This window comes from Coenobita brevimanus, chromosome 66, assembly GCF_032717465.1.
Source record: "Coenobita brevimanus isolate Jiangsu-jjx chromosome 66, ASM3271746v2, whole genome shotgun sequence".
NCBI lineage: Eukaryota > Metazoa > Arthropoda > Malacostraca > Decapoda > Coenobitidae > Coenobita > Coenobita brevimanus.
The window spans coordinates 21,321,260-21,335,210 of NC_137019.1; the positions used below are offsets into that span (position 1 = coordinate 21,321,260).

A 13,951-nucleotide genomic window follows, 5' to 3' on the forward strand; every position below is an offset into this window, starting at 1 on the left:
CACTCTCCCAAACTCATCCACCAAGCCTTGCAGCTCTCCTTCGTCTTCACTCAACAACACAGTATCATCTGCAAACAACAGTACAGGGAGTTTCCAAACACTATCCTCTCTCACCAGGGCCAATCCAACATCCACTACCCTACCTTGTACCTCTTTTATTACCCCATCCATGTACAGATTGAACAACCATGGAGATATGACACATCCCTGTTTCAACCCAACCTTCAAAGAGAAAAATTCACTCAGTTCACCATCCACACGCACTGTCACATCTAATTGGCAGTCGCCCAGTTTACTGCTGCCTAGTTATCCTGTTGCCAGTTGATTGTTGACTAGTTATCCTGTTGCCAGTTGATCGTTGCCTAGTTATCATGTAGCCCAGTTGATTGTCACCCAGTTACCATGTTGATCAGTTGACTGTCACCCAGAAGTCCTGTCGACCAGGTGACTGTCGCCCAGTCTTATTGTCACCCAGGCGGTTGTCGCCTAGTTGTCCTGTCGACCAGGTGACTGTCGCCCAGTCTTATTGTCACCTAGGCGGCTGTCGCCTAGTTGTCCTGTCGTCCAGTTGCCCCTGAACCCCTGCACCACACCACTTGATATAATACTGCTGTGCCTCTTGTGGACTCATTTACCATTAACACTACTTGAAACAGAGTACAGTGATCCCTTGGTTATCATGCATAATTAGTACCTCGCTTAGTGCGTGACAACAAAAGTACAAAACCTAAGGGTTTTGCCCTAACTGGTACCAGGCACCCCACTTGTAAACCCAAATTTTCCCTTTTACAACAGCTTATACCCATTAAATACAAACAAACTGTTGTGGTACCAGAAACACATACAGGCATGATTAGGTTAATAAAAAATGAAGAAAAGGGCACCATACAATAAGGAAGAAACACATACCATATAGGGACCTGAGATCGGTTACTGAGGTTAGGGAGTGGGAAGTAAGTGGTCTCCACCACCTGGGATTAGCTCCCTGAGTATGGCCTGATCCTTGAATCCCTCAAAGCCAAAAGAACACACAGATTTTGCACTATCACTGTTAGCAGAAATCAGCTCAGGTGCACGATAACAAAGTTTTTTAGCCATGAAAAGCATGATGACAGCAGGAGTGCAGATTTTCATCTAGCAGTGTTAATGAAAACTGCTATAACCAAGTGTGTGATAACCAAGTGATTACAGTACTGTAATGTGGTAAGTGGGTGGTTATCATCATCTCACGAGGTAATACCATGAGAGTGATGTTAGGCTCAGGCCCGGTAGCTGGCCTTGCACAACACACACAGGCAGGCAACTCAACCAAATTTTCCTAGACTGAGCTGAAACGACTACTTATACATCTCTTGTATACAGCTCATGCACTTGGGACTATGTACTTCATTTTCCCTGCAGCCATCACGTGGAAGGACCCTGTTCTGACACTAGCATGGTGCTGTCTGCCATAGGAAGGGAGCTGATTGCTTATGGTTGATGGGTCTGTTCAGCCAGACAAACTAGAGTAGCTAACACAAACTTGAAACAAAATCGCTCACCATTTTTCTAACACACAGCCCATGGCCACATAATTTCTGCCACCACAGTGCCATTGTCCATGTGAGTGACCATCTTTTCATTTTAGCCATGTTTAAAGGAGATAATCACTTTAGTCAGAGGTGATCAGTTTGCTGCTATTTATCACTGAAAGTACTGTACACATTCTGTACGAAAGGCATCAGTAAGCTACTTCAAATTATTGTTAGAAGGGTGAAAATGGGTCAAGGAGAAAATCTAATCACAGTACACTTTCCCCCTGAAATTATAACTTTCCGAATCAGCAATAGTTAACCACTGCGTATTGTTAATGGGAGTTTTTGTGCATTAAATCAAACCTGTTATAAAGGGACCCTTTTAAAGGGGGGCAAGTCATCAGTGTAGGCAAGAGGTATACTGTAATTCATGGAAAACTGCAAAAGTAATTAAACAAAAAGTGTACAATATACAATAAAACTGACCTCTGCATTAAGAGGATTTTCAATGGTGTTGAGACTAATAGAGTATCGTCGTAGGACGAACTTGAGGCTCACCAGACGTCTCTGGTTTTCCAGCTTGTCACTGAGGCTCGTTTTGAGAGAGAGTCCCAGATTACAGATTGCCTGGGTCCCTTCGCTCCATGGTACCGGGGCCACACGTAGACACTCCACCATGCACTCCACTCGCACCTGATTCCATGTTAAAGGAGTTAGTGCATACCTAAAGGTAATTTAAACATGGCAATAGATACATAAGAATGAAACAAAATACAGTGTGACATTATCTCACACATTGATCTTCACCTTCAGGTATATATGGGCCCCATTATATAGCTAAATGTACAGAGGGCCACACTTTGACATATAAGTGCATTAACTCTTCATTATGGTGACATTCTTGTTACTGCCAGATGATTTTTATTCAACCTGGATGAGACTTCAAGTAATTAAAGGATTAAATAAGGCTATATCTAACACCTCCAGTTCAAGAAATCTTACCTAACCTGAATAAACTTGTTTGGTGGTACTAAGCATGAATGAATCAAATGTCCTAAGGCCGCAAGGGTTAATGTAACTGCAGTACTTTTGCACAGGCACTAAGAATATTCTATACTTGTGTGAGTGAGTTGTACAGATGGAAATGGGAAGAGCTGAAAGCAAATGACTGGCAAGTTGACGAGATGCTGTTGCTAGTGCCTGCCTTGGAAACAATTAAAAAATAATCCCCGAATGAAAGTAATCCTTCTATACTCAAAACCACTGCAAAAAATGCCACTGATAACATGGGAGTACTGTACACGTCATCATCACACTGTCGTGAATTACGTCACTATCACACACCAACACCGCATGTCACTTTTGTACGTTACTTAAACGTCACTTATACACAATATTTTCTAATATCACCATCACAAACTATTTACTGGTACATACATCCCTACCATACACTATACCCTCCAGGAAAGGCATCATACGAAAGGGGAGAGAGAGTGGTACGTTCTCCAAATTATAACCCTCCTTCAACACTAAAGAATTATGGTTCAACAGGGGAGAGACTGTCATGTCAAATTCACACCGAATGGCACTAACACTAAGCCCCTTCCTTATGAACTTGGGGGAGGGGGTGGGGAGGCTGGACAGGGGTGGAGGTGATGCCGCTGCAGGCTGGCAGGTGAAGAATCAGATAATGTTGAGATCTTGTATTGTTTCTAAGAGGAGAGATGGATGACTAATATGGTGCTTAATGCACTCAACTGACACAGATGAGAAGCCACAGGCCACCTGAGATATAATTTACTAGTGCACTCATCAAATTATGACACAGCCTTGGTTGCAAATTGGATCGTGACTCAGAGTGTCTAGAACAGGGCTATTCAACTGTCTGTCCTCGGGCCAAATTGTTTTCATTGGCCCTTTGACACTCAGAAGAATGAAATTAAACAAATTAACAGAAAGAGTGAAATTAAACAAATTAACAAGCATAAAACAAAGAGGTTCTTTTTTCTATTTATGAGCTTAACAGAAAATGTTAAACCAAATAATAAGCGAATTTTTCATATATTTCTGTATATAAGTGTTTAGAAAGAGGAAAAAAATGGAAGTAAAATAAATGTATGGCCTTTGTATAAGTTTGAGTTTCATAATCCAGCCCTACGAATATAACTGAATAGCCTTGGTTTAGAACCCCTTTGGCATCACGAATAAACTTGTAACCTGAAGGATAAGAGTTAACAATGTACAATATTTAGCTACAGAAGAGTATTCCTTTTAAATCTCCCAAACCTTATTATAAATTACAGTAATCAGTATTACAAAAGAGATCTTCAAACGTGTTCACTTATGAAACAGCACATTCAGTATTTAAATGCTGTAATTCTACATTAACTGAGATTATTATTACTGTATTAGGGTGGGGGAATGGAGTCTCGGAGCATCACTTGGTGATGGCCAAGGTAGAGCTGCAAAGAAAGTGGTTGAGGAGACGAAGGGGAAGACAGGAGGAAGCAACTCCTGTGAGAAGAGTGGAGAAATTGCAAGATAGTGAGAAAATGATAGAGTATAAGAGCATAGTGGAAGAAAGACTGGGAAGGTAGGAGCTGGAGCAGATGGAAGGGGTGGAAGATGAATGTAAGATATTCACGGAAGAGATAGGCGCAGTGTGTGAGGCGGTTTGTGGAGTGAGGAGGAGATGCAAGGGTGTGCAAGGGACAGCATGGTGGAATGATAAGGTGAAACGAGCTGTGGAACAAAAGAAGAAGGCATATGGTGAATGGTTAACGAGTAGAGGTAGGGGAGAAGATGACAGAGAGAAGAGAGAGAGGTACAGTATATGTGAGCAGGAGAAGGGAGGTTAAGAGACTGGTGAAGGAGAGTAAAAAGAAAGTGGATGAAGAGTTTGGGAGGAATCTGAGTGTGAAATGGAGGGAGAGTAAGAAACTGTTTTGGAAGGAGGTAAAGAAAGTAAGGCAGTGTGAAAGGGGAAATAGTAGGGGAGTGAAAGACAGGAAGAATAGATTGTTGGTGGAGAAGAGAGAGAAATTGAGGAGATGGAAGGAGCACTCTGAGAATTTGTTGAATGTAGAGAGTGAGAGCAGTGCGAGTATAAGTGGTTAAGGAATGGCTGGGAGAAGAAGAGATGAGAGGAGGGAGGAAGAGATCAGTAGGACGGAAGTAGTGGAAGCGATGAAGAAGATTAAGTTGGGAAAGGCCCCAGGAATTGATGGAGTGTGTGGTGAAATGCTTAGGTATGGGGGTGAGATTGTTGTGGAGTGGATATGGAAGTTGTGTAGATTGGCTTGGGAAGAGGGAAGGGTTCCAGAGGACTGGAAATCAGGTATAATTGTTCCTTTATACAAAGGAAAAGGAGAGAGAGAAGTATGTGGTAACCATAGAGGTATTTGCCTTCTTGGTGTGACTGGTAAAATATATGGTAGAATACTCATTGATAGGGTTAGGCATATGACAGAGGAGCTAGTTGGAGAAGAAGAAGGGGGATTCATGAAGGGAAAAGGGTGTGTAGATCAGATATTTTGTTCTAAGATGTTTAGTGGAGAAGTATCTAGAGAAGGGAGGGAAAGTGTATGCTGCCTTCATGGACTTGGAGAAAGCTTATGACAGAATAGATTGGCAAGGTATGTGGAAGGTATTAAGAATATATGGAGTTGTGGGGAAACTGCTGAGTGCTGTGAAGAGTATGTACAAGGGAGCTAGGGCTACGATGCGAGTGGATGGTGAGCTGAGTGAGTTCTTTGATCTCAATGTGGGACTGAAACAGGGTTGTGTGATGTCTCCATGGCTGTTTAATATATACATGGTTGGGGTTGTAAAGGAGGTGCAGGGTAGGGCAGTCGATGTGGGGGTGGCTCTAATGAATGAGGATGAGATTTGGAAGATTCCGGTGTTGCTGTTTGCTGATGATACAGTGCTGTTGAGTGAAGATGAATGGGAGTTGCAAGGTTTGGTGAATGGATTTGGGACAGTGTGTAGGAAGAGGAATCTGAAAGTTAATGTAAACAAAAGTAAAGTTATGGTGTTTGAGAGGAATGAAGTCACAGTGTGTGCAGTGAGGTTGGATGGTGAGGATATGGAGAATGTGAGTGCATTCAAGTACTTGGGTAGTGTGATGAGTAAGGATGGAACTTTGGGGGATGAAGTGCGTGAAAGGGAACAGCAGGGACGGAAGGTTGTTGGTACACTGAAAGCAATGATGAGAAATAGGGAGGTGAGTATGGAAGTTAAGAAGTCTCTGCATGATAGTACTATGATCCCTACCCTGACGTATGGAAGTGAGGCATGGACCTTGCAAGAGGGGAACAAGTCAAGAGTGAGAGCAGTGGAAATGAGTTACTTGAGAGGAGCATGTGGAGTGACGTGGAGGGACAGGTTGACGAATGAAGAAGTGAAGGAACGCTGTGGGGTGGATGTGGATGTGGTTGAGAAGATTAGGAGAAATACACTGAAATGGTTTGGACATGTGAAGAGAATGGAGAATAAAAGAATGACTAAGAGGGTGTATGTAGGTGAGGTGGAGGGAGGGAGAGGGAGAGGTAGACCAAGGATGAGGTGGAGGGATGGAGTTGAAAGGTATATGAAGGAGGGGGGGTGAGTTGGGGGGAGGGTAGTCAAATGGTAGGTGACAGAGCGACTTGGAGGCGTTTTGTCTGCGGCCACCCTTTGCAGGATTAGGGTGTTGGACTATAGATACATAGATAGTATTGTTATGCACGGGTCCCACACTGACACATGCTCCAACAGCAGTAGTTCGGCATACGAAAATGTTGCCCAGTGAGTTGGACTTCCTAGAGGCAGCCTTTCAGTGTACAACAACACAGAGCAGCATACTAAATAAACACTGGATTCTTAACCCCAAGGATACGCAATACAATCACACGAACTTCCCTGAAAACCTGCACAGTATATGGAGTCGATTTTTCAACTCTTACAGAAGCAAAAAGTGTTATGCCCAAGGTTTAGAGCTTGAATTTACACACCTTATGCCACAAACCAGAGCATTCTAGACCAACTGGTTACTGAGCCACAGCCTGTCAAAGATTGTCAGATACTGACACTGGCAACCTTTGCATATAGGGGGAGAAAATAAAATTACACCAACATTAATTTTGGTATTACAGAATGAAAAATCTTGATTTTACACACCAGAAAATGTATATATCATTCTCATATGTCAAGTGTTTACCACATGTCCACAGCAAGAAAGTAGCTGGAGGTGGAGGGAGTATGAAGGAGTGGAGAGGGGTGAATGAGGGATGAAGGTGGAGGGAGTATGGCATGGAAAAATCAGCTTTATAGAGTTGGTAGGAGGAGCTGTGAGTCCAGTCACAAGCAGGGGAGGGGGAGAGGGAACAAAAGGTTTGGGGTAGAGGTAGGTGGCAAGAGGGCGGTGGGGGAATCATCCCCACCACCATGGGTAGGGGCCCGGATCCTCCCCCCTCCCTACACAGGACTTAGTTCTCATTGATTTGCATCAATATATGTCACAATCGGGCTGAAGCCTAGTGTCTGCAGTTTTTTACAAAGGCTCCTTTATCGATCCTATTAGGCATCAAGTGAAATTCTGGAAAATGATCAATCGATCCTATTAGTACTTTAGGGGTTAAGTTCACTGTCCTTATTTTCCAAATAATTTAACTTAATGCTTGCCAACTACACCTCACTGTTTTCACAAGTACTGGAGATATACAGTCTTCACTAACTGCAGTTACACTTAATGCTTGCCAACTACACTTCATTGTTTTCACAAGTATCGGAGCTATACAATCTTCACTGCACTGAACTGACACTGAATTACATTCAAGCTGAACTGAAAGCTAACTAAAGCTGCTCTAGTCTCTTCCCCATCCTTATTGTATATAAACTTCCTATATTCTAGTGTGATCTACTACTTCTCCAAAGTTCTCGTGCATTCTTGAGGGAGCAACAGATACAACAGTTAAGAACTTGGAGACAGAACTTGGAGGCAGTACTCCCGAGGTGGATGGAAAGCTGATGACAGGGAGTGCTGGAGCTCCCGTTTCATCAGCCCTCAGGACTAGTTCCTGACCATCCCCCTTTGCTGAACTTTTTCAGTGTCTCAGTTACACAGAGAGTAGGCCAGCATGCTCTCCAGTACAAATTTCTCTTCTATCTTCACCAAACTACATGCACAGTACACACTACACTTCCTATTCAAAATTTACCAAAATGGCGTCAATTCACCCAGCCTCGGAGTCCCCAGGGGGGGGGGACCATAAATGCCCCCGCCATCTGCCCCTCTCCCGGTGACGACTCGAGGTGCCTGGAACCACTGTCTGACTCTCTTCTTCTTCATTTCTGCAACATTCGCGGCCTTTCATCTAACTTTCGCTCTGTTGAGCACCACCTCTCCTCCTCTAAACCTCACCTTCTTTTTCTAACGGAGACTCAGCTGTCTGAGGCAACTGACAGCAAACCCTTTTCTGTATCCTCCTACTTTCTCTATTCTCATTTCAAAGCCAAAGGTGGCTGTTGTGTATACATACGCAACGACTTATCTTGCTCTCGTGTTCCTGAACTTGATTCTTCTGAATTCTCCACTCTCTGGCTTCGGCTTTCCTGTCATTCTCTGACTAAATATATCTGTGCTGTTTACTTATCCCCTAATTCTACTGACTATCAAAAATTCTTCGACTATCTTACTTCTACGATGGAACACATTCTGTCCATTTCTCCTTTCTCTGAAATCTCCATTCTTGGAGATTTCAATGTTCACCACCACCTTTGGCTCTCCTCTCCTTTCACGGATCCACCTGGTGAACAAGCCTACATCTTTTCTATCCTTAATGACCTAGAGCAGCTTGTACAGCACCCTACCCGTATCCCTGACCGCCTTGGAGAGAGCTCCAACATACTTGACCTCTTCTTCACAACTAATCCTTCTGCTTACTCTGTTAATCTTTTCTCTCCGTTGGGCTCCTCCGATCACAACCTCATTACCTTAACCTGTCCTATCGCTCCAGTACGGCCTGCGGACCCTCCAGGGAAACGTCGTCTCTGGCATTTTGGAGCTGCGGACTGGGAGGCCCTCAGGCAGTACTTCTTTGATTTTCCCTGGAATGATTATTGCTTCCATGGCCGTGAGCCATCTGAGTGTGCCTTGCGCATTACGGAGGTTATTCTCTCCGGCATGGAAGCATACATTCCTTTCTCATATCCTTTGACTAACGCAAGAAAGCCTTGGTTTAATCACGCTTGTTCTAATGCTGTCCGCAACAAGGAGAAGGCCTACAAAAGGTACCGGAGCCAACCCACCCCTGAATCACTTAATCTTTACGTTTCTGCCCGGAATCGTGCTAAGTCTGTTCTTCGCTCTACTAAAAATAATTTCATCCATACTAAATGCTCTCAACTCTCCAACTCGAATTCTTCCCGCTCCTTCTGGCACCTTGCCAAAAAACTTTCTAACAACTTTACCTCATCATCCTTCCCTCCTCTTTTCTACTCTGATGGTTCTGTAGCTATTTCTTCTACTGATAAAGCAGATCTCTTCGCACAGACTTTCTCCTCCAATTCCACCTTAGGCGATTCCGGTGCTGTTCCTCCATCACTTCCCCCCTCTGACTTCCTCATGGCTGACATTAAAATTTCTTCAGTTGATGTATTTTCTGCCATCACTGGCCTCAGTACTAACAAGGCATATGGGCCTGATGGGGTCCCTCCTGTTGTTCTCAAAGACTGTGCTTCTGTGCTTACACCCTGCCCAGGCAAACTATTTCGCCTTTGTCTGTCAACTTGTACCTTTCCTTCTGGCTGGAAGTTTGCTCTCATTCAGCCAGTCCCAAAGAAGGGTGACCACTCCCAACCCTCCAACTATCGTCCAATTGCTTTAACGTCCTGTATTTCAAAAGTTTTCAAGTCAATTCTTAATAAAAAAATTTTAAGGCATCTTTCCTATCACAACCTTCTTTCCGATCGTCAGTATGAGTTCCGTCAGGGACGCTCCACTGGCGATCTTCTCACCTACCTTTCAGACTCCTGGTCATCCTCCTTTCGGGACTTTGGCGAAAGCTTTGCCATTGCACTTGACATCTCAAAGGCTTTCGATCGAGTCTGGCATAAATCTTTAATTTCCAAACTGCCCTCCTACGGTTTCTATCCTTCTATCTGTACCTTCATCGCTAGCTTCCTTTCTGGTCGTTCTATAGCTGCTGTCGTAGATGGCCATCGTTCTTCTCCTAGATCTATCAACAGTGGTGTTCCTCAGGGCTCTGTCCTATCACCAACTCTCTTCCTTTTATTCATCAATGATCTTCTAAGCTGTACATCTAACCCTATCCACTCATACGCTGATGACTCCACCCTTCACCTTTCCATTCGGTTCCCGCAACGCCCATCTCAACAGTTACTTCAAGAAACAAGGGATGAGGCTATGGCACACCTAATGTCTGACTTGGCTTGTATCTCTGACTGGGGTAAAAATAATATGGTTGTCTTTAATGCTTCTAAGACTCAGTTCTTACACCTATCAACCCGACAAAATCTTCCACAGGTATACCCACTAATGTTTAATAATATTCAGATTAATCCTGCATCATCCTTGAACATGCTTGGGGTTTCATTTACTCGGGACTTATCTTGGAAAGATCATATTACATCTCTTGTAAAATCTGCTTCCAAGAGATTGGGTGTGCTAAGCCGACTCCGCTCTTTCTTTACCCCTGCACAATTGTTGACTCTATACAGGGGTTTTATCCGCCCTTGTGTGGAGTACAACTCTCATGTGTGGGGAGGCTCCCCACATACAGCTCTTCTCAATAGGGTGGAGTCAAAGGCTTTTCGTCTCATTAACTCTCCTCCTCTTACTGACTCCCTTCAACCTCTGTCTCTTCGCCGCACTGTTGCATCTTTATCTCTTTTCTATCGCTACTTTAATGGTCACTGCTCCTCTGAACTGTCTGCTTGCATTCCTCCACCTCTACGACGGGCGCGTAGCACCCGTCTGGCAGCAAACTCTCATCCCTTTTCTGTCCAACTCTCTAATGCAAGAGTTAACCGTTACTCCCAGTCTTTCATTCATGCAACAGGTCAGCTCTGGAACTGTCTCCCTCTGTCTGTATTTCCTCCTGCCTATGATCTCCAGTCTTTCAAACGCAGTGTGTCCAGGCATCTCAAAATGATCGGATCTTGAATTTGGCTCTCTATTGTATTTTGTTTTTCTCTTGGAGGGAACTGTTACTGCGGACTCATGGCCTTTGGTTCCTTCTTCCTCGCATTAAAAAAAAAAAAAAAAAAAAAAAAAAAAAAAAAAAACACCTCTAAATTATTTAGCACAGAGATAAAATTACATAAATTAGCAATCACAAAAATAAAACATTATAAAGAGCACAAAAAGTAATGTACAACTTACAAAATAACTTGCTCAAAAAAGGCAGGCTAACTGACAACTCTGACACTTAATGGAAGAGAATTCGAGAATCATTGGGAACACCCTAGCACTACCTAACTAAAAAACCTCGCTTCTCAACACTACCCTCTCACTAGTCCTTTGTTGTCCTAACAAAACAACACAATGTACTGTATACACACACACACCCCTTAATCCAAACTAAACATTTAATTATACATAAAATAATCCTTCGAGTTATCAGGTCTTCTCCTACGCTACTTCCTACGACGTCCCTGTTCCTCCATACAGTCCACTCCTCCTGAGATGTCTTGGACCTCTTCCTGATGCACTCCTTCCCAAGGAAAACTGTCACCATCCTCTTGTACTTCAACTCCTTGATCCTCCTTAACATCCTCAGCTGGGGGTGAGCACGATTCCTCAGAGACGTCCCAGCTGTACTGTTCTGGCCCATGGTATTGCCACAGATGATTCACGTGTACCACTTATGAGCGAAACTTCCTGCTTCCCTGAATCCAATATGTTACATCTGACAGGCTGTCCAATGCAGTGTAATGCCTGTCCCATGGGCTCTGCAGCTTTGGTGACTGATCCTTCTTCCACTGAGGATTGTATAACCAACTACTGTCACCATCCTTGAAGCTCACCTCACTTGCCTTGGCATTATACTTGCACCTCATCACCTCTCCTTAAAACTTAAGGGCTCTTCGCACTTGATGATGTACCTCATCCGGCCTTTCCTGAAGATGCTTCACATGGCTGGAGGCGTCTGTGGGCAGCTCCTCACAAGGTGGTCTCCGCATTAACAATGCAATGGGTAAACATAACTCATGGCCCAGCATGAGTTTTGCAGGGGTGTAGCCAGTAGAGTCATGGGATGCAGACCAGTATGCCATCAGCAATGCAGGCAATTTCTGGTCCCATTCCATTTGTCCCTCTATGCATTACTTGGCCAGTTCCTGTCCCAGGGTCCAGTTGAATTTTTCCACCATCCCATTTGACTGTGGCCTTAGTGGGGTCGTCCTAGTCATCTTGATCCCTGGTAACTTGCAGCACTCATGGAACACAGCAGACTTGAAGTTTCTACCCTAGTCCGAATGTGGCTCTTGGGGCATCCCAAAACGACTGAAAAACTGGTCAACCAATACCTGAGCAACAATCGCAACCTCTTGATTGGGGATGGCATAGGTTTCTGTCCACTTTGTGAAGTAGTTCATGGCAACACACACACACAATTTTCCTCTTTCAGTGAGTGGCAGAGGTGCAACAACATCCACTGCAACTCTTTCCATCAGTGCATCCACTCGGTACAGCTAGAGAGGGGTGCAACCATTTTTCTTGGGTCCCTTCTTGATGAAACATACATCACAAGCCCAACACTACTCTTCAACATCCTGACACATGCCAGTCCAGAAGAACCTCTGTCGCAGCCGGCTTACAGGTTTCTTCACTCGCAGGTGCCCACTAGTGATCTGGTTATGAGACTCACCCAAGATCCCAGACCTCATTTTCTTTGGAACCATCAGTTATCAATACAGGTACTTGCTGAGGCCATCGGGTTTCTCACACTGACACTCCAGTAGTCCGTTGTTCAAACGAAGAAGGTCCCACTGACTCCAGTAGCTCTTAGTCAGAGGGCTGAACCTGGAAACCTCTTCCCAAGATGGTGGGACTGTATTCCGCTGCAGCCACTCTAGCATTGATTGTAAATCTGCATCCTCTTTAGATCTTCTTCATCTGATGCTGGCCCTGTCACTGCAGTATGGCTGCATTTCTCACTATGATCTTCTTTTGTACTACTCTGCTGGCACTCCGGATCACAAGGTCAACGACTCAGGCTGTCAGCACTGCAATGTACCCACTCAGGACGGTGCTGCACCTCACAGTTGTGCTGGTCCAGCTTCCCAAGCCATCGTGCTGCTTGTCCTTCCAGATTCTTTAATGCCTTTTCAGCCACTTCAGTGCTGTATGCTGTCCTGATGATGAAGCAGGACCCATACAAACAGGGATGGAAGAAATCAAGGCTCTTCATCACTGACAAGCGCTCTTTACAGGTCACACAGTAGTTTTGCCCCGGTTGGCTGAGCTTCTTCCTATAATACACCACCACATACTCCAGCGACAGGACTCCACTAATACCATGGTTGCTAGCATGTCAGAAGTAGACTGTAGCACCAGTCGAGCAGGGCAGTACTCCCAAGGTGGAGCAGGGCAGTACTCCCAAGGAGGATGGAAAGCTGATGACAGGGAGAGCTGAAGCTCCCGTTTCATCAGCCCTCGGGACTAGGTCCCGACCATCCCCCTTTGCTGAACTTTTTCAGTGTTTCAGTAACACAGAGAGTAGGCCAGCAAGTTCTCCAATACAAGCTTCTCTATCTATCAACACCAAACTACATGTACAGTACACATCACACTTCCTTTTCAAAAAAAAAAAAAAAAAAAAAAAAAAAAAAAAAAAAAAAGAGGCATCGAATAATATAGCCTCAGAGTCCCCAGGGAGGGGGGACCATAAATGCCCGCACCTTCTGCCCCTCTCTCGGTGACGACTCAAGATGCATGGAACCACTGTCTCATTCTTTTCTACTTCATTTCTGCAACATTCATGGCTTTTCCTCTAACTTTTGCTCTGTTGAGCACCACCTCTCCTTCTCTAAACCTCACCTTCTTTTTCTGAGACTCAGCTGTCTGAGACAACTGACAGCAGACCCTTTTCTGGAACCTCCTACTTTCTCTATACTCATTTGAAAACCAAAGGTGGCTGTTGTGTATACATATGCAACAACTTATCTTGCTCTCGTGTTCCTGAACTCGATTCTTCTCAGTGGCGTACGGGGGGGGGGGGCCTGTTTGAAACTGACCCCCGGGCCCCCAAAAGTCCTAAAAATTTATAAGCTAATTTATTATTATTAATATATATATATATATATATATATATATATATCATCTCACAATCCCAGCTGAGATATTAGATAAGTTTTGAGAATGAGGGGGGCTAGGTTCTTTGCGGGGGCCCCCCTCCAGGAGGGAAGGCCCCCACAAAGAACCTAGCCCCCCA

The 13,951-nt window shown here is 44.3% G+C and overlaps 1 protein-coding gene across 1 annotated transcript in view; it reads right to left on the bottom strand.

Moving 5' to 3' along the window:
• Nucleotides 1-13,951, bottom strand: part of rod (kinetochore component rough deal) — a 471,351-nt gene that overhangs the window by 397,341 nt on the left and 60,059 nt on the right. The window contains exon 11 of the mRNA XM_080276726.1: nt 2,001-2,207. Within this exon, the coding sequence (XP_080132852.1) occupies nt 2,001-2,207 (207 nt within the window). The remainder of the gene's footprint in view (nt 1-2,000; nt 2,208-13,951) is intronic.